Genomic DNA, 27,054 nt, shown 5'->3' with positions numbered 1-27,054 from the left:
CACAGCTCCGGGAGCCCCGTATGGACCCGGAGTCCCGCACAGCCCTGGCAGATCCACACAGCCCCACACAGCCCCAGGAGCCCTGCATGGCCCCGGGAGATCCACACGGATCCAGAGACCCGCACAGCCCCAGGATCCCCACACAGCCCCAGCAGCGTTCCAGCCGGCACCTCTCCCCCGCTCCCACGGCCGCTCCAGGCACYGACCTCACACTTTAAGCGGATTAGGGAAGACTTCCCAGAATCCGCTTTTATAAATAACGCAGGAGCTGGAGCCAGGCAGAGCGGAGCAGCCGCCCGCGGAGGCCGTGCCCGGAGCGCCGCGTGCCCGGGGGCCGGTGCCGGTGGCCCATGGCCGCGCTCTTCGCCGGCAGGGTGCTGGTGGCCAACAACGGCGCGCGGGACGAGCTGGACACGGAGCGGGAGCTGGCGCGGTGCCTGGACAACAAGGTGCTGCTGCTGTACTTCGCGGCGGCGGCGTGCCCGCGCTGCCGCGCCTTCTCGCCGCTCCTCAGGGACTTCTACGTGCGCCTCACCGACGAGTTCTACGTGGAGAGGGCCTCGCAGCTCGTGCTGGTCTACGTGTCGCGCGACGACACGGAGGAGAAGCAGAGCAGGTTCCTCAAGAGCATGCCGAAGCGCTGGCTGTCCCTGCCTTTCGAGGACGACTTCAAGAGGTATTTATCCATTTTGGGTTCCTTCCCGGTAACTCCATGCTGGTTTTGCGAGCCTTTCCACAGCTTTCCAAAGCTACTTTGTCCAACATCTTTCTAAAGAGTAAGAGATGCTTCCCCTGCTTCTATTTTCTGCTCGTCTAATGCATTCGTATGCTTATTACGTAACAGTATTTACGTCTAAGCCCTAAAGGCTCCTGCCGGCCGAGCGYGTGAAGTGAAGGATCGTGCAGGTAGCTGAGGTGCTCCCGGCGCCACGGGCCCCGTGTAATGAAACCTCATTAGCGGCAGGAAGAATTGTAATTAAAGAGTCAATGCTGAGGGTGCCTTTGGCTCCTCTTAGGGCTCAACTGGAGCACGGTGGAGAGCGAAGCCCCCCGCTCTCTGCCGCCGTCCTCTGTCGTGCGGAGGAGCTCGAGGAGCCTCTGCGGAGGCTGAGGGAGGCTGCAGCTGCCGCTCTGCATGAGGAGCCTCTGTGGAGGCTGAGGGAGGCCGGAGCTGCCGCCCCGCATGAGGAGCCTCAGTGGAGGCCAAGGGAGGCTGGAGCTGCCGCTCTGCATGAGGAGCCTCTGTGGAGGCTGAGGGAGGCCGGAGCTGCCGCCCCGCATGAGGAGCCTCAGTGGAGGCCAAGGGAGGCTGGAGCTGCCGCTCTGCATGAGGAGCCTCTGTGGAGGCTGAGGGAGGCCGGAGCTGCCGCCCGGCACCAGGAGCCTCTGTGGAGGCTGAGGGAGGCCGGAGTTGCTGCCCCCGACAAGGAGCCTCTGTGGAGGCTGAGGGAGGCTGGAGCTGCCGCCCACCACAAGGAGCCTCTGTGGAGGCTGAGGGAGGCCGGGGCCTCCGAGGCTTCCTGGCGCCGTCGCCTTGCAGGGAGCTGGCGGAGCGCTTCGCCGTGGCCGCCGTGCCGGCCGTGGTGGTGCTGGCGCCCGAYGGGCGGCTCATCGCCGCCAACGCCGTGGAGGAGATCCGGCGCGCGGGGCCCGCCTGCTTCAAGAACTGGCAGGAGGCCGCCGCGCTCGTCGACAGGAACTTCCTGGCGGCCGAGGACTTCGACGAGGTGGCCCGGAGGAGCCTCACCGACCCCGTGCGGCGCCTCAAGTACAAGCTGGGCAAGAAGACGCGGGACGAGGAGGAGGAAGAGGGGGGCTCTGCTGCCACGGGCTCCGGAGGCCACGGCCTTCCCTAGCCTCAGCCCGGCCGCGGTGCCGCTCGGGGACACAAGCCCGTTTAGCTCCTTGTTGGTCCCCGAGGTTCTCTSTGAGCGCCCTTAGCACGAGTCAGCTTATGGGGGGGAAATACAGCAGAAAAACTGGGCTTTTCAGATGCGTTCGGTAACATCCATCGGTATTTTAAAAACGTGCTCTTTTTCAGAAGGGAAAATTGCTTTGARACAAACTCATCCTATTTTGACACACAGTTTTTGGTATCTGCAAAATTGCTTGGTATATTAAGGGTATTCTGAGCCTGGCTAAATTGCATTTAATTTTCCTGACTCCAGGATACTTTTGCTATAGTAAAATGTTTCACAGTGAAGTCTTTGCTGTTCATTTATTACCTAGAAGAAAAGCAGCTGCTGCGAGCGGCATTGGGGGAACGAGTGGGTGAAACCCCTTCTCTCCTGTTGCTGGTAACACACGACTGTGATGGGGTCCCGCTGCGAGTTCACATCCCAGACAGGTTCATGCAAGAGCTGAGGACGAGGTGGCTTCATGAGCAGCAAAGCGACGTTGATAGGAAGTCTTCAAGCAGGACAACCTCAAGAATACTTCTTGCAAGGGATCCTTCCTTCGTGCCGCTGAAATCCAGAGCATAAATAAGGGTAAGAGCACGGCAGGCAGGACCCAAACTTGCCTGTCCTCACCTCCTGCTGCAAGCACTGGCTGGGGAAGGGAAACCTTAAGGCCAGGTCACATCTCGAATGAGCAGCTCTCTGCTTCACCTTCTAGTTGAGGCTGATTTGTATGAAGCCAACTAGGAAGGTCCTTTGGGGGCTGAGGAGGATTTGAGGGATCACACAAAAACTCAGTGGACGAGTCTGCAGATTGAAGGCAGAGGCATCTCCATTAAAAATAATAAAAAGGCTGAAAAGCAGCAAACCCGTGAAAGACTAAAGTTCATTCACTCACTTCTCCCKTGTTCTTGTAGCGCAGGTGGGGAAGGAGCTGAGGGTTTTAAGAACTTCTTTGGCTCCATGGAGGATGTGAGAAGGGAGGCGTGTGTTCRGACACAGAGAAGCAGCGAGAGGGCAGCCTGCTCAGCTCCTTTTCTCACCCTCCTTCCTCTCTTTACCCAGCAAGTTCAACGGGTAGCAGAGGGAAGAAGGAGAAGTGATAACAAATGATTGGGAGGAACAGTCMAGAGCCCTGGCTGCCGGGTTTGAGTGTAAACGTATAGGTGATATATGTCTGATAGAACACAGTATGTGTGCCCTGTCCGTGTTTACCCACCGTATTTTGCTGGGCTCGAAGCAGAAAGTGGCTCTTTCATTGGCCAAGCAGCAGGCGCTGAGCGATTGTGAAAAGTGAAACTGCCAGCAATAGAAAGTACCGCCGTGCTGACATCATCAAGAGAAACAAGCTCTTTTTTTTTCCCCATTGTGCCCCTTTTCATATATTTTTTTTCCTCCAAACACAAGCCGTAAGGCTTATGGATGTATTTTGGGCAAAAGGGGGAGATTTTTCCCCTGGGAGGCTTTTTCCTGACCAAAAAAGCAGAATGTGGGAACAGTGGAGACAAATCCTACTGGCAGGAACCACGCCGCGGGGCTGAGAACAAGGGGCAGCCTGAGCTAGTGGCACCCGTGACAATCCCTGACCCTTTCAATCCTTATTATTTAGAAGTATGGCAGAGAAAAAAGGTCATTCGAGGGCTTGGAATTTGCACCCTTTAGTGCAAATACTCCTTTGCACTATTTTGCAAAATATTCCCTGCAACTCGCCTAACCCAACAGTTTTGCTTGTTAGCAACATTACGCTAAATAAGAGACCCATACAGAAATGCAATGAATATCCGTATTGCATATGGATATTCAGAGTCAGAAAGCAGGATGGGGGGAATAGAAGGAGGAAGAGGAGGGTGACAGAGGAAACGCCATGCTGTTCGTTCCTAGCTCTGCATTTGGGAACACAGAAAGCTGTGAGCAACATTTAACATTTAACCGGGCTCCAGCAGTTGTACCCACACGTGCCTTTGACACCTAAACACAACCCACAACTGCAAAATTCCATGTGAATTCCATATTTTAGTGGACAGAGGGACTGGCTCTAGGACTCCCAAGKAACCAGCAGTGATTTCCCATGCTCCACACACCACAAAAGCTCAGCTAGGGGTGGTTTCATTCATACTGAGAAGTAAAATTAGGGAGATTTAGTAGTGTGGGTTTAGCACTTTTGAAGCAATACTGTATTTTTATGTTGGAGAGAGAGTTGCTATTTTTAAAATTTTTTATAACTTAGTGAAGAAAAAGGATGAGCTTCACTGGTGAGTGCAAGTTTAACACTTCTTTTTCCATATGCTTCTCATTAATAAGTGCATAAAAACCACTCCAGGTTCTGCTCACTATACATTTCTATATATTGAATAAAGGTGTCTTYCATTGCCCATCTCACCGTTTCGTCACTACAAGTTACATTACTAACTCATTTACTAACTCAATTACATTACTAACTCTTTTGGTTTGGGGTATTTTTTGGCCTTTTGGGGATTTTTGTTTGGTGGAGGTGGTGTTTTTTAACAGAATAAACTGTCAAAACGTACGAACCTCAGTTTGGCTGAAGCAAATTTGGAAAGGTTGTGACCGAGGAGGCTCCTTGGGCCCCTTTCTCCCGTTACCTTCAACCCCAGACCTGCTCCTCCTGGCCTCACGCGAAGTCCATCGCTCCGGAGAAGACTAAGAGCCTGTGATGTGGCTTGTGGCAACTCCTCACCTGTGGCAGACGAATTTGGATGAAATTGGTAATATTTTGGAGGCCCAGCAGTTCACAGACATAAGCACTGGTGCTGAATGGGCAGTAAAGCTCCAGGGTGGCCACCGGAGCTGCTGATCCCCTCCCTTCTCCTGTCACCCGTTTAAACCCAACCTGCTGCCACCCTTTCCCCTCATCACTGATGGTTTCTCAGGAGCTTTTTTTGGGTGCATTTAGAAACAAAACGTGGTGTTTTCTGCAGGCACCAGCGAGCCAGGGCTCCCTGTGTGGAAGGAGGAAYCTGRGCTGYGGTGAGAGGGGCAAGCGCTGAAGTTGAGGGCCACAAGCGGTCCCTTCGTCCTTATTAACCAAAAGAGAGATGAATTATGCAAATTGGCTAATCAAATGTGCACTGCACAGCTTCCTTACGCGGAAGGGTGTCTGCAGGAAGTAGGTTGGCTACGGCAGCCGCGCTCACTCACAGACACTTCTGCCCAGTATTTCGCACACGCAGCTACCAGTGGATAATTTGTGGATATACCAGTGCCTAATTACCCCCGGATAATTTGCCGCCATYTCGTCTGGTCAAAGATTGGTGTTTTGCTTAACGTGGCTGTGATTCAAAGCTGGGGAATTTGGGATTCTGCCGCTTTCAGACCAAAACCTTGAGGATTCAGCCATGGAAGACCAAGAACCAAGTGGTATGTGATGGCAATGGGAGCAGCTTGGTACTGTTTAGAGTGTAACCTTTCGGGATGATTTTTTTAAATGATATGACGTAAGACAGATCAGCTCGTAAAGCACTCAGCAAATGGGGGTATTATACATCTGTAATTGCTCTTTAGGGGGTTCCTCTGAGGATCTTGGCCGTTCAGTTCACTGAATCTTTGGCAGGTTATTTGATGTATTTGTATCACATTTTGACTTTCTTAAGAGGAAAGGATGCACCCTGCACCCCTGCACTTCATGTGTCAGAAGCTACATTGCTTTTCTTTAAGAGATCTGGAGACTATATGCTAGTATTTGTATATCTCTAGTTCAAGTCATTTTGCCAAAAATTCCCCATAAACCCTTGTTCTGAAAGGTGACAGCCTTAATTATGAATGCAATTYGCTTGCCTGCTATGCTTTATATGGCTCATATCAGAGGGCAACAGGAGATCTTCCGTGGCTTCAGGAGATGGGAGAAGGCTTCCCCTCTGCAGTGCAGTATTAGAGCCAAATATTGAAGCATTTCATTCCTTGGAGGACTGATCTGCACCTGGGGCTGGAGCAGTTAAAGGTGGTCGGTCCTGTAGTGACAACAGAAGGGGTGATAGAGAAGCAAAGACTAAGCACACGAGGCTGCAAAGTCCTGCTCCCTGCTGTGTGTTGCATCTAGATGCATTTGTCCCTCTAGCTGGACAAATTGGGTGGCAAGGGCCACCAATGCCCTTGCTCATCCAATTTGAGCATGTCTCTTTCTGATAATCAGTTGGAATCTAAATGACACCAACCAAGCCTCTAAGAATTCTCTGTACCCCTAAAAAGAATCCTCTGCCCTACCTGAGAGCTCGATGCCCTCCTGCCAGAGCCTCATGTTTAACAGGGGATGATCTCTGGTGCCTCAGAGAGAGGTGAAAAATCTCAGTGGATCTGTAATCAAGGAAATACAACAAGTTATTGTTAGTACCCTCMCATGTGGTAACATTCAAACACATTTTTAGCCTTGCAGCTAGAAAAAATAAGCCAATGGACCTTGTCACAAAAACTGAAAGGCCATTAGTAGTAATGTTTATATCTTGGGCTCACCCGCAGGAAAGTGAGGAACCGAACTGGGGCTCTCTTGGTGCCCCCCCTTCCCCTCCAGGCTGCTCCTGTGTCCCCAGCAACGTCCCCCCGTCCTTCCGCAGCTGCGGCGGCCGCGGGCAGAGGCAGAGCCCGTTTCTGCTCCGGCTTCCCCTTTCGCACGGACCCGCAGCTCGCCCGGGAGCTCTGTTCCCAGCGGTGCCCCTGCAGCCTGGCTCTGTTCCTGGGCCCATCTGCTTTTCTGGACAGTCTTCTCTGTAACCAGGGCTGATTTGAAGYCGTTCAGCTACATTCTGCACTGGAGGAAAATCATTTGAGGCCACTTAAACACTCTACAATAAGCGGTTGTCTGCCTTGTTATTGGGTCTACAACCTCACAATCATCGAGCACTTTACTAGGAAAGATTTTTTGATATAAACTTCATCATTGATAAATTCACTGAAGAGCAGGAATCGGGTTCTGATATCCCTCAAGAATTACCCTTCACTGCCAATGGGAATGTTTCTTACCATAACTAACATTTCCTTATTCTTAATATTGAAGAGGCAAGCAGCTAGAAGTTTAATATATATATCCTTACTTAAAATGCAAGGTTTATTAATCAAATTTTAAAAAAAAGTGGGAAACCCACCATCTATAAAGACACAGCTCAGCTACCGTTAGGGGGAAAATAGCAGAATAATTACATTATTTTTATCTTGCAGACTACTGCACCAGTGCTTAATTTCTATTGTCAGGCATCTCAGAAATATTTGGAGTCTGGACCTTTTTTTTTTTTTTTTTAATGAATTGATGTATTCAGTGGAAATTCTCCTTTCCTCCATGACGTGTTTCATTAAGYGCCCTTTTGATATATACTACTATTTAAGACACCCAACCGTGCCAGTCTATTTCCTGCCAGTTGTGGGTGACTGCGCAGCTCAGTATCAGTTCTGGCCTCYTAAAGAATTAGTTGCTTTGTAGGTTCTGTTTTTTTTTGTTGTTGTTTTGTTTTCCCTAGGGCCTTTTTTTTTCCATTGAAATAGGAAGAAAATAGAAATAAGGAGTGACATATGGGAAGGGATCTTGGATTTCAGACAGGGGCAGCAGAAGACAACTCGAGAGTTTTCACCTTGAATTTTCTGTTTGGTTGAATTCAYATCGTGGCCTAGCAAGCCGTGGTTTTAGCTAGCTGCTGCTTAAAGGCACGAGTGCTGCTGTGCACATGGAAAACCCTTTCCAAAACGACCTATGAAGTGGGAAATGCTGGAATGAGGTCCCAGCAGAGGCAGGAGGCGCGAAGCTTCACTGTGCTCGCAGAAACGGGAGGGCTGACCCAGTGGAAAAAACAAGTGCTGTGTTGCAAGCTGGGGCTTTAAGCGCAAAGAGGAAGGCAGGAGCAGGACCTCGGAGCCAGCCTTGTGAGACTCAGCCTTGTGAGACTGGGTTCAGCACCACAGCGAGGAGCAGACGGGGTGGACATGCACCTCGTCTCATGGTGACTCTGGCCGATGGGGAAGTGCTGCTTCTGCTAATCTGCACCACGAGAACTTCTTCTAAAAATATTCTTGCTGCTTTGCACCCGCCCGGGGGGAGCCGGGTTGCTGCCCCACGGCAGCAGGAGGAGGCCAAGAGCAGGGAACATTTTTAGGAAGTTAAATGCAGATCAGACGGTCCCTGCAGCTCATTCCAGACCCGAGGATGTGGCAGAGCTTTGCAGGACGGCAGGACAGCTCTGGCGCCTGCAGCAGCCACACATACATTTTTCTTTAGCCTGCAAGTCCGTTGATGATGCTGCAGGGGACTTCTGCTCCATCATTAGGCCTGGTTAGTGTCACAGACAGTAAGAATTAACTAAGCAAAATCACCTGCAAAGGATGCAAAATAGAAAAAAAATGCAAAATGCAAAAAAAAAATTGCACTATTTTCATTTGATATCACACTGATATTTAGAATCTAATTATTATTGGCCTCAAGGCCAGGGATTTTTGCAGGCCAACTCTGAGATGAAGATAACGCTTATTGTATATCCTTGTGGCAATAAAACACTATTTTTTTCAAGCCAATTTTTTGCTTTAGGATAAAACTGCTAGGTGCTTGGGTAGTCCCACTCTTAGTTTCATCATCTGTCCTTATCTGGGATAATTGTGCCCATCAAAGTAAACTATGTTCAGGCCTTTGAGTCTGGCAGCAGGAAACCAATCATTTACTATTTATTTATTTCCAGTTTTCATGCATTACTCTGTGCATTTGGCCCAGGTCTGGCTGTGCCCAACAGCCACTTGGAAGATTCCAAATAGATGAGGACAAATTTTGCTCCTGAATAGCAAAGGGACTGCACACGGGCGAGTGTATTGCTTAGCCTTGTGAGGAGGCATTTAAAAACATCAGATATGTCAAGGCAAGAGGTTTCATTTGGCGTTCTTCTAACCTTCTGCCTCTGTAGCAATATATATAATATTCTCTTACCTAAGATAAAGCATAAGGATTGTAACCTGAGCTTCAAAAGCAGCAGCTCGCACATTGCCCGTTGCTAGTGCTGCTGAGTTGAGTCACGTCTTCCTGTTGTACAATCCTCCTGCCTCTGCTATGGTAAACAAGAGAAATGAAGTATGAAAAGTATCTCCTCGGGAAAAGTGAAGTGGTGGGGACATTCCCAGGTCATTCTTAGCTCCTCTGGGGCTTTTAAATTCCTTTTAAGGCTCTTCAAGCAAGGACAGCCATGCTGAATGCCTCAGTGGCCTCCTTCAGGCCTCGGTGCTTTATTATTTTTTATTTTCAGGCTAATAATTGTAGCTCCTAATAAAAACCTGACTTGAAAATCTGCATTTTTCAGGCCCAGGCGTAACTAGAGGTAAACGAGACCCAAACTGACTTTTCCATCAGGCACCGTTTGAGTGACATTCACAAGTATTTGCTCACTGTCAAAAGACTCAACTACCAGTGAAGCAACTTTAGATTTAGGTCAACCACATCCTGTTTCCTGGAATATCAAGGGGACAAAAGAAGAATGAAGTTTTCTTCTACTCACATCAAAAGGGCCAAATTACATTTTTTTTTTCTCCTTTGTTTTCTTTTCTGCAGTAACTTTCCACCTGAGTYAGTTGTAGTTTCTGCCCTCAGCTGCAACGCAGGACTGAGGGGAAAGTGAGATCAACCGCATGGATCAGCCCTTGTAAAATGTCTATACTCACGTCGCCCCTGCTATTTATCCAGCTGCTGGCAGAGTTTGCTTGGCCCTTACGCAGATGCATGTGCATTTTATGCTTTGCATTCCCAATAAACTGCACCGAGGCCTGAAAGTGATGCAGATTATCACCACAAATAAGCAGGCGTGAGGTTGAGAAACGGTCCCTRGGCACAAACATATTGCGACCCGAGCGTGGGACGTGCAAGGAAAGCACAGCTCGGGCAACGCAGCCCTGCACGTGCGCTGCTCACCTGGGCCTGACTTCCCCATACGAGGCTGATCATTTCCTGGATCATGATTGACTTGCAAATAGACCATTTCCAAGAGATATATAGTTTTAAATCCCATCTCATTGGGATTTATGGGATTTTGCCATCCYGTGTTATGCTTTACCAAACCACTGCAGTTCTCACTTGCCTGTAGATCCACCCAGGATAGAAGAGCTCTGCYGGATTCCACTGCATCCTTAGGAACGGTGCTGTAGATACTAGGAGCTTCGGGCTTTAGTGAACCCATTTCTTCTCCAACTCCAGGTCTTGATAGCCAAGAGAGAATGCCTGAAAACAGGAAGCGGTACAGTGAGATTTTCCGGAGTCTGGATGCCATAGAAATCTCCATTGGAAATTCGTACGTAAAGAAATGGGGGAGAACTGGTTTTCTGGGTTGTTACAGCCTCATCGAATTGTAGTTATATTGTATTGTATTTTAACAGGACYGCTGATATGTTCATCGGTGATTTGGATGGCACTGACCACACAGACTTGACCCCAGAAAGAGAGATCATCCCGGTAGGCAAAAAAATGAGTTCTGTGTTATGAAAAGAAACTCAAATTATCTTTGTGGTGACCACCTGAAAAATAGTTACGTCACTTACTGGAGTAGAGAGCAAATCATGTTTTCATATTCACTTATTGGGATAAAGGTGCTGGAAATAGGTTAGGTCTTTATTGGGCAGCAGTGTTCTCATTTAGTTGCATTATCCCAGGAGCTAAAATTGAAGGAAAATATTAAATCTTTTGAGATTTGTGATAAAACAAGAGCTGGAAACTTTTAGTCGTAGCAGTCCTTGGCTGGCCCTAATGCCTCTGTGTAGATGCTGTGCTTGTTCCCTCCATATTTTGTTATTTTTATGCCGTGCTACACTCCCTTTGTCAAACCTCGGCCCGTTATTCTAACTGCATTGGGTTTCTTAGGTAAGTAAAACAACCACTGTTTATTTATTTATGCATTTATTTATGTATTTATCTATTTTTTTATGCAGATTACCATTTTAAAAACTCCTCTAAACTTTTGGATACTCGTTTTCCTTTACCATTTGCCTCTCTTTTTCCCCCCTACTCCAGCCGAGTGAAGGTTCCTGTGAGAGCAAAAGCCGTTCAGAGAGGCAAGTGCAGACAGATCTAACAGGTAACTCAATGAAAGGACATTTGAAAGGTGACATCTCTTCTGCACTTGCTGCTAGCATCGTTAGACGCATCACAAAAGCTTTCTTGCTTCATGGAGACTTTATATGAGGAAAACCACATTTTTCTGAGCGTTTGGTGACAAATTTTAACTTGAAATTGTTTAAGAATTGCTCACTACAGTGTGATGGAGCTGTCTTAAATCCTGCCAAGGAATAGATTAATTACTGCTTTTCCCCAATACACACATTGTCACCCCAAAATGCATTAGATCCTTAACTTCTGATCTGGAAGAAAAATAAATAAATCAAAATATTAATAAAAAGTAAGAAGGAGATCCACATGTCTAAACKGCTGGAAACTTGCATGGTTCTGTAGCTGAGACTGTATGAGATTGCCATGAAATAGAACATAAAAGACTTATTTTATGGCTTTAGGGTTTCTCMGCACCAACTATTAAGGAGACTCCAGTTTTACCACTCTTGGGGGAGCCTTTGCCTGCCAGCTGGAGCCATTCTGAGTCTGGATTTATTTTTGCAGTTGAGGAGGCAGATGAATTGCTGAGAAAATGTGAAGGTGGCATCGACGCAGCGCTTGAATACGCCAAAATGTGGTGTAAATATGTAAAAGAGCTTCTTAGCTGGATGGAGAAACGTCTGAATTACGGTGAGTCGTCAGCGTGCGCTGGAGCWGCTCAGAATTTTTGTGCTTTGGGGTTTTTTGCTTGTTTTCCATAGGTAATTGGGAGGGCTGGAGCAMACAGCTGTGCATGAAAATGCTCCAGTGAAAACCAGGCTTAAGCACCAACACTTTTATGTGCTTTTGGCTGAATATAAAGATGAGAACATAAGTGAGATTTTCCTGTCATCTGCAGAAGAAATGCATCCTCCTTCAGAACTTTTAGGGTGCCCTGATTGCCGCGCTGGCTGAAAGGGGCTCTGGCTTTGCACAAGAGGCCAGTGCTGCTGTAAATCCAGCACTGAACCCGCCCTTCCCCTTCACAGAAACAGACTTTGCCAAAGGGATTGTGAAGATAGCGGAATCAGGAAGGAATGCAATCACCCACCAGGTAGGGGTCCTTCCTCACGGCTCTGAGGGCTGGCTGTCGCCCTGTGCAATTAACCTAATTTAACCAGTGTAGATACTTGTCCTTTTCTACATCGTGCTGACACAAGATATGTTTTTGATTTGGAAAAGCTGCACTGAGTATCCAGCGATTGAATCCACCTTTTTTTCTTGGTACCTGCAGTCCAGCATGCCTCTGCGGGCCCTCTACACGATGCTCCTGGAGCAGGACATTGCAGTGGGAAACGCAGCTACTGAGACTGTAGGACTGCTTCAGCAGAAAGAGTTCTACCAGGTAACGCATTTCTGCTTCGGTTCCACYGCTCTGCTGGCAGATTGGCCAGAGGCAGTTGTTAGAGCATTAAAAAGGTCGAACAGAAGTGGTATACTTTTAGTTTGAGGGAGGAAAAAAAAAGGAGAATTCACACCAAGTTGAGGGAAAAGGAAGCATTAAGTTTCAAGAATGCAGTATCTTGCAAATCTTGGTTTTTTTTAATGTCACGGCCTTATCTGTCAGAAACGTTTCCTACCTYGTAAGGACCTGTTGCTGTCGTAACCGTTGTTCCTCTTCAGCCCCTGTCAGCCAAGAAGAATGAAATCGAGAAGTGGAGGAAGGAGTTCAAAGACCAGTGGTTAAAGGAGCAGAAGAGGATGGTAAGAGGTCCAAAGCTAGATCTGTCCCTTCTGTTAGGACTACCTGCCAGGTCCTGCCACCTCCCGTGGCCGCTCCGATTTGTGTGCGGTTCCACTGCTCCCTTAGCAGGTTTCTACACCTGTTTTTACCCCAGGCACCAGCACAGATGAGGGGTTGAGCTGCTGGAGAGCAGCTCCATGGAGAGGGACCYGGGGGTCCTGGGGACACCAAGGTGACCATGGGGCAGCACGGCCCYGGTGGCYGAGGAGGCCAAGGGGCTCCTGGCTGCATCAGGRGGACGTTGGCAGCAGGGCAGGGAGGGGATCCTGATCCTGCCCCTCTGCTCTGCTCTGGGGAGGCCAAACCTGGAGCACTGRGGGCAGCTCTGGGCTCCCCAGGACAAGAGGGAYGTGGAGCTGCTAGAGAGGGGACAGYGYAGAGCAACCGAGATGRTTAAGGGCCTGGAACAGCTCTCATGTGAGGAGAGATGAGCGAGTGGGGCCTGTTTAGCCTGGAGAAGAGAAGGTTGAGAGGGGATCTGATCAACATGTGCAAATACCTGAGGGGAGGATGCAGGGAGGAAGGGGCCAAGCTCTTCTCGCTGGTGGCCAGTGACAGGACAAGGGGCAATGGGTGCAAGTTGAAACACAGGAGGTTGCATCTCCACGTGAGGAAGAACTTGTTTGGTGTGAGGATGACAGAGCCCTGGCACAGGCTGCCCAGGGAGGCTCCTTCTCTGGAGATCTTCTCAACCTGCCTTAGGTGACAGAGCCCTGGAAGAGGCTGCCCAAGGACGTTGTGGAGGCTCCTTCTCTGGAGATCTTCCAAGCCTACCTTGGGTGCCACCCTGTGCTCTGGGTGTCCCTGCTAGAGCAGGCGGCTGGACTGGATGATCTCTAGAGGTCCCTTCCAACCTCAACCATCCTGCGGTTCCGCGCTCTTTCCCGCGCGTGCAGAATGACTCCCTGTCGTCCCTGCGCAAGTGCCGGCTGCAGTACGCGCAGCGCTGCGAGGAGCTGGAGAAGGCGAAGCAGCTGAGCGCCAAGGCGGAGGACGGGCAGCCGGGCGCGGGCGGCGCGCAGCCCGGCAGCGCCAGCAAGCAGCTGGARAGGCGGCGCCGCTCCTGCGAGGAGGCGCAGGCCAAGGTGACGGGCTCGCAGCACGGCGCYGCCCGCGCGCTGCCATTCGGGTGCCACTTGCGCCCCAATTGCAAATTTGCAGTCCGCACCCGGGTCCTGAGGGCTCGCGCCTCGCTTGCTTTGTGTCTCCCCACGCGAAGGTTCAAGAAACAGAAGCTTTGTACAGGATGTGCATCGGTGAGGCCAACTTCCGACGACAGGAGCTGGAGAAAGTGCGCGCCCGGATCGTCTCCCACATTCGGAAGCTCATTTACCAAGGAGATGAGGTGCTGACATGGGTAGGTGCCGCTTTTGAACTTCTCCTCCAATACCAGCCTCAGGGAAGCTGCTGTTCGGGCTAAGAGCACCGCATCCTTCACTATTTTATGGTTTAATTACAGGTAAAAACCATTCTCAAACAGTTTAGGTTTATGTTCAGTCACTGCTGCTTTGAGACTGTAGATACCCATAGGAGAAGACTTGGAAGGGGGAAAAAAAGTGACTTTTTTTTTTCTTCTTTTTTTCTATACTGTTAAGCAAAACTATCCACAAGCACAAGTGCAGATCACCAAAACTGCAGGCTGATGAAGTACAGAGCTATCCAAGGGAGGGAAGATCCTATCTGCTTTGCCCTCCAATGCTTTCTTTCTGTTTGTTTTATTTCTTTCAGGTTACATTAAGGATGTTCAAGCAGCGGCAGAGTCAGGCGGAGCAGATTCCAGTGGGTTACCAGCATCTCACTGAGGTCTGCAGGCCTTACAAAGTCGGGGAGAAATACCTGGAATTCATTCAGGCTCTGCCAAAGAAGGAAGTTCAGATGGAGGTGTTTGAATTTGAGCCACTTGTTTCTGGGGGGCAGAGGTAAAAAATGAATAAATACATAAAAAGTAAAGAGGGGAAAACTTACATTCTAGTTTAAAGGCGAAACTATATAATGTATAGGGGGAAAAAGGATAAATTTTAAGCACTGCTGACTGCAAAGATTCAGATCACTCTTTTTGCAGACAGGCGATGCTTGCCTTATGCTCTCTCCTTCTCCTGTGGATAGAAACGGTGGAGCTGTAGAGAACAAAATGCAGAAGCACTTTCAGAAACGCGTGAGCTCCTTGCAAGGCTGTTGTGACCTCTCCCCAGGGCCTCCTCGAGCGGCAAGAAGCAGCAGACCCTGCCCTACCCCGGAGCCTCCTGGGTGCCCAAGGACACAAGTGCTCCAGAACACGCAGCACGAAGGCAGCTCTCCCCAGAGGGTGAACAGAGTAGGTTTGGCCTAGCAAAACCCACCTCTTTGGGCTTTCTTTTTCCTCCAGTCACTGTAGTTTAAGATATATCTTGCTGTAGCCAAAACAAGCTGGGAGATAGGCTCAGTCCTCAGGGCAGTGCTTAAGGCTGCGCTCCGATTAGGGGAGGCGGCCTCAGCGGATGATGCTTTTGGGTGAAAGAATTCAGATCCCCCCAAATCTCTTCCTTAATAGACCTTAATATTCCTTAACTTAGACCCTTATTGCTTCTTACCTGCATGTGTCTTATGTGCTTGAGGGGTCCTGCCTTAGGGTGAACTGGGATGTTGCAGCGCGGCCCTCGACCTCCTCACAACCACTGCTTCACCCCTGTCCTCTCTTCAGCCTATCTACATCTTTCTAGCAAAGAAAAATGCTTTTTTTTTTTACAAACTTAAAACTTATTTCCCTATCTAAAGGCACCTCGAATACACCTATCTCTAGAGTGAAAACTAAGCTTTTTTCTAATACAAAAGGACATCTCCTGAAAGTGTTTTAAAGCCGAGCTTTCCTGGAGTAGCTTTCTGCTTCAGTCCATCATGTACCTGCCTGTTTTTGGGCTTAAAGGGCGGTCACAGACAAGCAGATGTTTATTGAAATAATTGAGAGGAATAAACGTCCCTGCAGGGGCATCAKTGGGTGCCTCAGCTGGGGGGGTGTTTGGGGTGGCCTGTCACCGCGTCCCCTCTCTGCAGGCATCAGCAAGTCCCTCTGCAGCGACACAGAAAGCCTCGGTGGCAGCTGCGAATCCCAGTCTCTGGACTCTCCCAATTCCAGCCCAGGTGAGAATTCCTGTCTAATAGGGCCCCGGGAAACTAAAACGGGGGTAAAGTACACGGAGCTCCTTTGTGCACTGCGAAGGAGGGAAGAACGGTTCATATTTTCTCGTGTCTCAAGGCAATTCTAGCAGGAAGCTGCTAAAAGCTCCATCCACTGGCACCATGTCCTCCTCTGATGATTTTGAAGAGAGGGATTCGTTGCAAACTTCGGAAAACGGTGAGAATCCAGAGRTATTTCACTGATATGCTGGGGCCTGATTGTGCTTCATGCTCAGTTCCTTCTCACCCTTCAATACTGTCTCCCCAGAGAATGGGATGTACCAGCAGCAGTTCAGGAACCTCCTGCTCTCCGGCGCAGCGCAGAGCCACCGGCTCAGGAAGCTCCGGGGTCCCTCCAAGTGCAGGGAATGCGACACCTTCATGGTCAACGGCTTCGAGTGTGAGGAGGTGAGGGCTGCAGCTCAACCCTGTAGACCCCTTGGGTGGGAGCCACTCGTAATCATCATCCCCCGAGGGACTGTGGAAATGAAGGGTCCTTCCAGTGACTGGTTTCCTGTGACTCCTGGTGCCCCGTATGAGCGAGTCAGCCATGACCTGCCATGACCAGATGGCAGCCCCAGGCGCAGCTGAAGCCTGGGCTGTAACTAGCCCCCAACCAGGTCATAACTAGGCCTAACTGAGGGCGACCGTGCCGTTTCAGTGCTACCTGGCCTGCCACAAGAAGTGCCTGGAGAGCCTGGTGATCACCTGTGGCCACAAGAAGCTGCCCACGCGGGTGCCRCTCTTTGGCATTGACTTCACGCAAGTGCCCCGAGACTTCCCGGAGGAGGTTCCCTTCCTCGTGGTGAAATGCACCTCCGAAATCGAGGCTCGTGCCCTCGGCGTGCAGGTGAGCGGCACGGGCCYGCTCTGCTCAGCACAAATCTCTCCACGGGTTTCATGAAATGTTTGTTTGCTGCTTTTTGTCCCCAAACAGCCGCGATGTCTTTCCCTGAGGCGCTGTCCCGGCGGGTATCCCACATTCCTAACGCCTCTCCCCTTTACCGGTGCAGGGGATCTATCGGATTAGCGGATCCAAGGCGCGCGTGGAAAAGCTGTGCCAGGCCTTTGAGAACGGCAGGAACCTGGTGGACCTCTCCGAGCACTCGCCCCATGATATCACTGGCGTCCTGAAGCATTTCCTGAAGGAAGTAGGTACCAGATCTCTGCTGGGAGATTTAAGGGACCTGGTGGGTCTCTTCAAAAGGAGGCTGCTGCTCTCTTCCTTGGTCAGGTACCAAGCTGCTGATCAGATCATGTTTGTTTTGAGAGGTTTCCAGGTCTCTCCTTCTCGTCACTGGCATCAACACGTTCAATAATCATCCATGTGACATTAAAACAATAGCTGAGAGTTGTTAGGATCCCCCAGAGCCCCGAGCTCATAATTTTAGAGGGATGACGAGACTGGATGTCTAAGCAGTACCAGGTCTTACACCTCTTCTGAGCCTTATATATTTTGAGGTATTTTTTTCAGGTAAGTGGCAATTCTAGCAGTGCTCAGCATCTGTTATAGCCCCTTAGAGTCAGGGAACCTTTGTGACATGGGGRGGAGAACTGGTGGGAGTCAGAGCACGTGAGGCCGAGGTAGAACACGTCTCACAAAAGCAAAGCGATGAAGAGATCCCCCTCGCTCTCAGACCAAGGGGCTCCTTGTTCCACCCCGCAGCTTTCAGGGCCCGTGGTGCTCTACCAGCTCTACGACGAGCTCATCGCCCTCGCCAAAGACTTGCAAAAACCCAGCGAGGAAAAGGCGGACTCGGCCGGCTTCCCTCCGGATCCCATCCAGGGCATGAAGGACTTGCTGAGCAGGTTGCCTGGAAGCAACTACAACACCCTGCGGCACCTTATCGCCCACCTGTACAGGTGAGCAGCGGGTGCTGGGCTTAGCTGGGAAGGGGCCTGATCTGAGAGCCCGTAGGCAGTTGTGAAGAGGCTAAAACCCGTCCTAGAAAGGGCTATTTGGCAGCTGGCAGCAGTAGGGAGGMAATGTTAATGCCCAGCATGGAGCAGCCTTTCCGATGATGGTAACGTGCAGAGCGAGAGGTGAAGGAGCACGAATCGTGGAATGATGGAGGTTGGAAGGGACCTTTGGAGGTCGTTGGGTGCCCTGGTGCCGGCTCCTTCCRCGCGTGCTCTGTGCCAGGAAGCCCCTAACACCCGCGTTTCCCCTCCCCAGGGTGGCAGAGAAATACGAAGAGAACAAGATGTCCCCCAACAACCTGGGCATAATATTTGGGCCAACCTTGATCCGGCCGTGCTCGGGGAGYGACGTCTCCATGGCGTGCCTCGTGGACTCCGGCTACCAAGCGCAGACCGTGGAGTTCCTCATCCAGAACTACGAAAGGGTGTTCGGGATGGAGGACCTGCCTGCGTCCTCGGCCCCCACGGGTGAAAATCCTCCGCACGAGGCGTCCACGGAGAAGGATGAAGGATATGGGAATGCAGACAAAGTCCAGAATGTGACTTTAGAGGTAGAGCCGCCAGACGCCGAGCTGGGCTTACTGACCCTGCTGTAGAGGCAGGGAAGTGAGATTTGAGACACACAACTATTACCTGTCACTAGGTTTATGCTTTTAAAGCCATTTTACTTAATTCTGTAGCATAACCGAGTTCTACCAAAGGTGTCGTAAATCTTTGAGGAGTTGCTTTTAATGTGACTCTCGTTTGTAATTAATAAAACCAACTCCTGGAGCCCTTCACTTGTCTATAACGGCATTTGGGTTGAAGTGGGAGCACACAGTATCTTCACAGCAAATCCAAGGCTCGTATAAAACCCATTCCTGGCTTTTTCCAACAGAATTTCTCCTGCAAGCATGATTTAAACGAGGACTGTGTGTCCGATAACTCATCTTTCAGGGAAGCCATCGACGAGCTGACTCTGGAAAGAGCCCCCAGTCCATTAAGCACACATGCCCCAGGTAAAAGCAGTGACCRTGCTGCTGGGGTAGGCTGTCCTGCTTTGTGTTTGCTGATTTTCACACCTCTTGTCTCTATTTCACACCTCTTTCACCTAAAAGCATGTGCACATTTTCCATTGCTCTTCATGAGGCTTTTTCCCTGCTCTCAGGCCCAGCCACATGCAAGCAGGTCTTGCTTTAATGCATTACAGAGAGTATTAAGAATACGAGCCCGATTTCTGTTGTATTTTCAAATGCTTATCTTTGTTTTGCAATTGCTGCCGATTAGTGAAGTTGTCGGGGGAGGATTTTTGGCCTGACAGCGCTGAAGGGCTTTCTGTTAGGGAAAGAAATCGTGGGCCAGCTGTAGGTGTGTCGTGCAGATCAACTGTACTTACTGTTGTCATCGTAGCCACGGCTCAGCACCTAAGATCACTCTCTGATTTCTTGTTCAGAGATGAAGAGAAGTTTCGACTCTGAGCTGGAGAGCCTGGAGGACCCTGTGCAGGAAAAGACAGAGAGGGATTTGGAGCCGGTCGCAGGGACGCAGCCCAGGGGCCATTTCAGCCGCCAGCCGGTAAAATACCTCCGAACACCGGCAAAAATGAAACCCGTCATTCCCAAGAGCTCCGGCTTGGCCCTGAGAGCCAGCCCTTCACCCAGCACGCCAGGAGAGCCCGGGGCAGAAGGCAGCCCTAAGGAGAGCAGCTCTGCAGCAAAGGAGACCGTGGAGGGGAGCAGGGGGARCAGGACCAGCTCCCCGGAGCTCCGTGCCCTCAAGGGCCGCCYGGCTGGGAAGCAGCAACTCCGGCATTTGGAGATGACACAGGAGACGGCCAGGATCGTCTCCAAGCTCAGGGGGGACAACGCTCGGTAGCGAYGGCGACAGGGACAGGGACAAGGGCCGGGCCCAGCCCTGCGTCCTGCTGCAGTGGGAAGAGCCGTGGGACGAGGAGGACATCTCAGCCGGAGCACTCGGAATGCGCAGGGAGAAGGAACATTGCAGAGGCGGCACCATCCGAAAGGGCAGCGAGGACGGGGGTCCTGGGAAGGAAACACAGATTATCACAYAGTTTATGGGGGTCCCGGGATGGAAACACAGATTATCGCACAGTTTATGGGGTTCCTGGGAAGGAAATACAGATTATCACACAGTTTATGGGGGTCCCGGGATGGAAACACAGATTATCGCACAGTTTATGGGGTTCCTGGGAAGGAAATACAGATTATCACACAGTTTATGGGGGTCCCGGGATGGAAACACAGATTATCGCACAGTTTATGGGGTTCCTGGGAAGGAAACACAGATTATCACACAGTTTATGGAGCTCTCAAGATGGAAACACAGATTATCACACACCTTAGGGGGTTCCTGGGAAGGAAACACAGATTATCTCACAGTTTATGGAGGTCCCGGGAAGGAAATACAGATTATCACACAGTTTATGGGGGTCCCAGGATGGAAACACAGATTATGACACACCTTATGGGGGTCCTGGGAAGGAAATACAGATTATTACACAGCTTCTCTGGCTGAAAAGGTGCAGGCAGGAAGGGGAGACTGCAGCGTCGGCACTGGAAAGAGAAGCTTCCCAAGGGGTCATTTCATGGCAGCTCCAACCAACACTGATTCTCATGGATGGCCTTTTCCCTAGTCTAGCAGGACAGAAAGCACCGGCCAGGCTCAGGGGCGCTGGGTCCTTGTACGTCTGCTTGCCAGTTAACACATATACAAAATAAACTGGACCCTTTTTCCAAAACATTAATTCTTTTCCTCTTGAAGCATTTTGAGCTTCTCTGGGGTGAAGCTCCTGCTGTCACCAAGGCGGCCTCTCCTTGAACCTAAGCCCATGGGAAGATTCTGGTCATCCAAGTCTATGAAACCCTCATTTTCTGGTTGTCCAAGTCTATGGAACTCTCATTTTCTGGTTCTCCACCCTTCAACCCTCAGATTTTCCGCAGATCCAGTGACAACATGAGCACCACAGACGTGTCCTGCACTGCCATCTTGTGATGCCTGTGAAACAAGAAATTATTCACCTTTTTTTAATTCCTTTTTTTTCCCCCGTCTCATCAATAGAGGACGGTTTAGTTCTGTTCCTAAACCAAGTTGTAACAGAAATGCTAAGGATTTCYTCATGGTATTTGCCCAGGTTAGGCGAAAGAGATAGGACGCTCGCATGTCTGCAAGAACGTATATTTGTTAACACATTGCTCTGTATTTTTTTAAACCCTAAAATATCTCCCAGCGCAGAGCCTCAGGAAATCCCTGGGGGTTTTAGAAGCTGCTCCTGTATTTGCTAACCGTGCATGGCGACACCTTAAGTAAACACTCCCCGGGTTCTTGGGAAAATGCCAAGTGCTCTCGGGTCTTCAYGGAACACGGCAACGTTTGCCCGGGATAGAGCACGGTTAAAGAAATCCYGGTTTCCTTTCCGTGCTGTGCACTTACTTAGGAGCTTCATTCYGTCCGGATAAGGGCTGCGGGGATCCGATCTGCATCTGGAATCTGGCTGCTCTGGAGGCTCTCGCTCCGCTCCTCGGGCCCCTTTGCTCTCCTGCAGCCGGCTCGGGGGTTCCCTTTGGAAGCGGAGCCTGTCAAACGGAGCGGTGGGAATGGGAGCATCCCAAGTTCTMCGGTATCTTGGCTTCAAAGGCAGGGCCTCAGCCTGGGAATCGCCTCCTCCTGCTTTTCCCCATCCCAGAGAGCCCTGTCTGCAGCTTATCTGCTGCTAACGCTTCCCGCAACGCAGGTAGGCGACTGGCTGAGCCCCCAACTCGGGACGACATCCCATCAGATCACACCGTTTCCCATGGAATTGTATTGGATCACGCCGTTTCCCGCAGAATTGCATCGGATAATGCTGTTTCCCGTGGAATTGTGACACGGCAGCCACAATAACCCTATMGAGGGATCTCTTAGCACGAAACTCCCTTCTCACTTGCAGCTCCACTCCCCAGACAACGCAGCGTTCTTCCCACGAGGAAGCAAATCCAAAGCCACAGGCCCATTTTAGGAGCGCAGGGTTAGGAGCCCAGCTCCTAATTGAGTTAGGAAAACTCGAGCACCTGCTGAATTTGAGCCCGTTCCTTTTCTTTAAAAGCGGGAAAAAAAAGGGAAAAGGAAACATTCCCTTAAAGCAGTTGGATGGAGCGGGTTGGTATCTGATTGCTGCGTGTTTAATTGGGAGCAGGATGGATTAGAGGGGCCCTTGGAGAAATTCAGCAAGCCTGCAAGGAGCTTGTTCCCCTCTCCTGTCAGAAAGGTGCTGCAAATAGGTCYGTGGGCGCCAGGAGGTGCAAGAAATGCAGAGTTTTCCAGCAGGGAGTGCTGGAGAATTGCCTGAACAGTATCCTGGAGAGCTGAGGAAGCGGGAGCACAAAGCGCTGGAATTCCGMGGGCTGGAATGACAGCAGGAACATGGGAGCGCCTTAGACTTTGTCCTCTCAAATCAGTCTTCCCAGGAGCAGCCTCTTCCCGGGAGCTTTCAGGGCATGGAGCGGATTCCTACCCAATTCCTGCTCCTTCCTCTGGGCTGCCCGGTTGCCTTGGGCCAGAGCGGGGGGTTCACGGCAAAAGGGGCCGCGTGCGTCCGTCTTTGCACTGGCAAACGGGCAGATTCCYGTCCCCGCTTTGCGTGTTAACTTGGAGGCGTCTGGAATACCGCAGGGCTGAGCGACGTCAGCGGTGTCRTGTCCTTGGCTCCGTTGCTTCTCAGGGGCGCCTTCCAGCCCTCAATTAGCAGAGCAGAGGAGGCAGCAAAAAGCAAGTTGCTCCAAACCTCTTGCTGGGAGCTCGGGACGCAGGAGACAAACGGCTCCTGTTTTCTGCTCTCATTTCTTCCCCTTTTTGCACTTTCTTTTTTATGTGTGCAACTGCACGGGTCAGTGGAGCCTAGAGCAATGGGGAAGCATATAAACAACGTATATGAATGTGAAATTAGTTGGAATTTGCCCRTCTTGAATATGGAGAACACTTGGTGCATTTGTGCCAAAGCTGCTCAATAACAATGTGCTTCTCTTCCTTCATTTGGGTCTTATATGTATATGTGTGTGCATATATATATATAAATACATAAAAAACCTCACTGCTGCTCTTAAGGCAAGGCTTAGTACCACAGTTCTGTTTATCAGCAAGGCAGTTATAGGCACAAGAAAACTTCCACCTAACTGGGAAAGAAGCCGTTGTCCTCACTGGGGATTCCGCTCGACCGAGGTTGTCCCAAGAGCGACCAGCTCTGGGTGGGAAGCTGCTTCTCTGCAAGGTTTCAGATCCTGTTTAGGGCTAGGAGCTCTGTGTTAGTCCCCGACGCTCTCTGCATTTTTTCCTGCTCCATCTGCGGTTGCGCTGCGTGTGCTTGTTCTTTGGCTGGAGGCTCCTCTGCCTCGGCTTTGTTTTCCCTTCCCAGATTTAAGCAGAAAGGCATGCTAAGTGCTTTTTATGACTCCGCAGCCACACGCTGCAGGCGTCGGACATCAAACCAAACGGAGCTCCGGGGGGAAGTGGGCTTTCAGAAATGATGCCTGTAAAAGCAAAGGCAGACGCGTGTGCAGCTCGAGGCCATGCAGGGTGCCCYGGGTTTCCTGCGGGTGCCAGCGCTGCAGGGAGGCCTCATCTTGGTGGGTGCTGGCCAAGGGCAGCGGCACTAGAGCAGGGTGCAGCCTCCCTGCAAAGGGAGCTGCAGCTGGGGCTGCCCGCATTGGGCTTCCGGGGCATTTCCATCCCGTTTGGGATTGGAATCCTGTTTGGGATTGAAATCCTGTTTGGGATAACCCCAGCTGGGGGGATCTCGGAGCGGGGCCGAGCCCTGCGTTGTGCTCGGAGCATCCCCGTGTGCTCCAAGCGACGCCGCCAGGGCCGAGCTCCCCCCTCCGAAGGGCAGTCCGTGCCTCCCGCGCTGCCTCTCTGCGTGCGGGATAATCTCCTTTTTCCTGTGTGAATGAGGAGCAGCGGCGGCAGGGCCCCCCGACCATCCCGGCTCCAAAGCAAACAGCACTGCCAAGAGCCCTCCCTTCCCTCCCCGCGCTGCTTTCTCACGGAACAAACGCTCCTGTCTTGGAGTGCCCGGGCAGCCGGTGCCGGTGGGAAGGCAGGCAGCGCTGCCCATGTCCATGTCCATGCCCATGTCCATGTCCATGTCCATGTCCATGTCCAGCCCCTTCCACCACAGCTACCTGGCAGGAGGTAAGAGCGCTTCGCCCAGACCTGCAGGCCTCCGAGAAAATATTCGGGCTCCTCTTTCTTCAGCTGTTTGTCGTTTATTTTTTTGCCTAATGAGACCAACGTGCCACATTCCAGCCCCATGTTTTGTTTCCGTGATCTCCACACTTTAATTTAAGGTGTTTTCGGCAGCCTGGCAATGCCTTGCCCGGGCAAACATCGAGGAAAGGAGGCGTTTTCCAGGTTCCTTGCAGCTTGTGCGGGAGGAATTGATTGTAGCCGGTTGCTAACTTGTTGGAATGGGAGCAGATTCCTGTTGGAGGCAAGGCTGCAAGGAGCACGGGGTTCTTCATGCCTGCTCATTTGAAAGCCATTCTGCGATGCTCTAGGCTTGCAAATAACAGCCCTGTTCCACCTTAGAGTTGGCTGCATTTCAGCAGCACGGGGGGTTAGGAAATTCCTGCATCCTCAGGGTGCTCCACATGCTGTTGCCACCTAAAGCTTTGGCTCTCAGCTGCAATTGTCCCTTTTTCCGACTCGGGAGTGCTTCCCGTTCCGGATTGGGAATCTCAGGGCCAGCTGTGCCTTGGGGAGTATCAGTGTGAGCCGGTGATTCCCTGCAGTGCAGCGGGGAGGAGGGAGCTCCTTCCACGAGGCTTCGGACATTCCTGGGATTCCAGGAGCGGGGTCACAGTAAAACCCATTGCAGGTTGCCACGAGCAGACCCAGTCACAGCTGTGAGACTTGACAGAAAAGCTTGGTTTCAACTTAAACTCACAATCTTCTAAAACAACTTCACTTCAAGAAAAAATAAGGACTAGGGGATGCTGAAGTCCCTGTTATCTTTGGAAAAGTTTCTCTACTGCTTCTCTACTGGACACCAGGATGYGATGGGCTCTAGAGCCGGCATCAGCTCAGGTTACTTGGCACGAGGCTGGGCTGTTCTCCTTCCAGGCCAAAGTCCACGGATTCCCGCCGGAGCCCTCCCCAGCTGGGACAACGGGAAAGTGTCGCGGAGCAGCCGAAGGGAGGGATGTAGGAGAGAGGGGCAGGATGGGATCTGATCTCCTGGCCGGACTGCAGGGTTTGGGCTTCACTCCAGCGGCGCTGCTGTGGGAACACCTACAAGCTCCGTGCATCAACACCTAAGTGTTTGCACGGCTGCAAATGCCAGCGGGGGATTTTCAGTCTGTCTTTTACTTTGTTTATTTTGTCTCTTGCTAATTAAAGCCAGGGTAGGAGCACACTGGGCCCCAGCAAACGTCTTCGTTAACTCAGAGGCATCGACTGAATGTTCCTCCCTTCCTTCAGATACCCACAAAACGCAGAAACGCTTCCTTTCACAGAAGTCTGGGCGTCTTGAGGTCAGTTTTTTGATGATATCTAGACAGAGGGACTGCAAAAATTACTATTTTGCAATAGTAATTTTTAGTATTTTAGCAATTTTTTAGCAATTTTAGTAATTTTTTGGTATAGACAAGGATTTCTGTACCTGATTCCCTATAAAAGCACCGTTGCCTGTGCCCTGGCCTCACCCAATCTATGCTCCTCTTACCCGGGCTCCTATGGGGCAGAATCAAAGGTGCTGCCACCCTGTTTGGGGGTCTGGGCGCTGCTCCGCGGTGCCGACTTGCCGCCGCTTCAGCTGAATCCCGTTGTGCGATCCCGCCTTCCCGACGGCAGCTCCGGAATGTTTTGGTCCTGCTGCCAAAGCTGGGAGAGGAAGAGGAGGCTGAGGRGGAACCTGAKCAGCRTCTATAGACACCTCAAGGGAGGCAGTGAGGAGGATGGRGCRGCCTCTTTGCAGTGGTGATGATCGATAGGACTAGAGGAAACGGCCACAGACTGAAGCACCAAAAGGTCCCCAGGAACTTAAGGAGCAATTCCTTGTCATTGGGGGTGCCCGAGCCCTGGCCCAGGCTGCCCAGGGAGGCTGTGGAGGCTCCTTCCCTGGAGCCCTTCCTGATCCGCTTGGACGCAGCCTGTGCCCATGCTCTGGGGTGGCACTGGGTGATCCCTAGAGGTCCCGGMCACCCTCAAGGGTTCTGAGATCCCACTCTGTGTTTCTATGGAATGGATGCGCTCCCCTGGCTCGTGCTCCTTCCATGTCCAGAGCCGGATGGGCCCTCACGGGCGCTGCGGGCTGGAGCTCAGCAAAGGAGGGATGGGGACACGGCGAGAGCCGCCTTCCTCAGCAGCAGCTTGGCCAGGAACCTGCCTCAGTTTCCCCGTCTCACCTCAAAGCGGCTGCATCCCCCGTCGGCTCCAAAGGGCCTTCCGGGCGGCTGCAAGGTGCGAGGGGAGGTGTGAGGAAGGGAAAGGTCCTTCCCTCAAAGTCTCGACGCTTCCACGGAGCCGTCGAGAGTCCGGAACCGGAGCTCCTTCCATTGGGAGCTGGAGCTCTTTCCTTTGGGAGCCAGAGCTCTTTCCATTGGGAATTGTAGCTCTTTCCTTTGGGAGCCGGAGCTCTTTCCATTGGGAGCTGGACCTCTTTTTGCCAGTTCCGCCACGCTCTGCGCTTGGTTGAAGCCAGGGAGGCTCTTCCAGCCCRTGCCTCAGTTTCCCTCATCCATGGACTCCTTTCCTCCGCGCTCCTGCTAAACCTCTCTCCCTTCTCCCCCTTTCCAGCGCCCTAGTTCCAGGTCTCTCCTGCTGCACAGGGAAAGGGGGGTTCCATGGCRATGTGAGGGCTGGATCCCGGCCCAACATTCCGCCCGGGATGCGGCTCTTGGGCAGCACGCGGTGCCTGCCCGGAGCGGGAGCTGTCCCAGGTCAGGGCCTCCTTCCAGGCGCTGGGGACCACGCCGGGACGCTCCCCCCGGCCCCGGGGCTCCGGGCGCAGCGCGCGGCCGAGCCGCCCGCCGGGACCAAACCTGTTCCAGCCGCTCGGGAAGCGGCCCCGGCCTCGGAGGGAGGCTCGGACTCGGGTTACAGCGCGGGCAGAGCCCGCCTAGGGGAGGACCCAAGGAGGGCCGGGCTGCGCAGGGCTCGCCAAACTTGCCCGCAGCGGCGCCCGGGCGGCCGCCTTGCCCGGGAAGGGCCTCGGAAAAGCGCCCCGGCGCCCCGGGAATGGGGAGCTGCCGGCGCCGGAGCCGCCCCGCTTCCCTGCGGCCGGGAGCCCCGAGCTGAGCGGCGGCGCTGGCCGCGGC

General features: G+C 51.7%; 2 protein-coding genes across 2 annotated transcripts; both read left to right on the top strand.

Moving 5' to 3' along the window:
• Positions 1 to 350: 350 nt before the first annotated feature.
• NXNL1 (nucleoredoxin like 1) lies at positions 351 to 1,856 on the top strand. The gene is made up of 2 exons (XM_026048147.1): positions 351 to 676; positions 1,541 to 1,856. The coding sequence occupies exons 1-2, from the start codon at positions 351 to 353 to the stop codon at positions 1,854 to 1,856; spliced, it is 642 nt and encodes a 213-aa protein (XP_025903932.1).
• Positions 1,857 to 5,209: 3,353 nt separating this feature from the next.
• On the top strand, positions 5,210 to 19,621 carry GMIP (GEM interacting protein). Its single transcript, XM_026048155.1, has 21 exons — positions 5,210 to 5,276; positions 10,066 to 10,159; positions 10,245 to 10,320; positions 10,876 to 10,939; positions 11,476 to 11,601; positions 11,940 to 12,004; positions 12,185 to 12,295; positions 12,574 to 12,654; positions 13,591 to 13,779; positions 13,914 to 14,051; positions 14,423 to 14,613; positions 14,887 to 15,008; positions 15,725 to 15,811; positions 15,927 to 16,025; positions 16,116 to 16,255; positions 16,509 to 16,697; positions 16,861 to 16,998; positions 17,514 to 17,710; positions 18,024 to 18,318; positions 18,645 to 18,765; positions 19,200 to 19,621. Exons 1-21 carry the CDS (start codon positions 5,255 to 5,257, stop codon positions 19,619 to 19,621), a joined length of 2,967 nt encoding a protein of 988 aa, XP_025903940.1. The 5' UTR covers positions 5,210 to 5,254.
• Positions 19,622 to 27,054: the final 7,433 nt, after the last annotated feature.

Source organism: Nothoprocta perdicaria, unplaced genomic scaffold (assembly GCF_003342845.1).
Source record: "Nothoprocta perdicaria isolate Ctin4 unplaced genomic scaffold, notPer1 scaffold_513, whole genome shotgun sequence".
NCBI classification, from domain to species: Eukaryota; Metazoa; Chordata; class Aves; order Tinamiformes; family Tinamidae; genus Nothoprocta; species Nothoprocta perdicaria.
The sequence above is the reverse complement of the archived record's forward strand: the minus strand, read 5'-3'. Positions and strand labels throughout refer to the sequence as shown.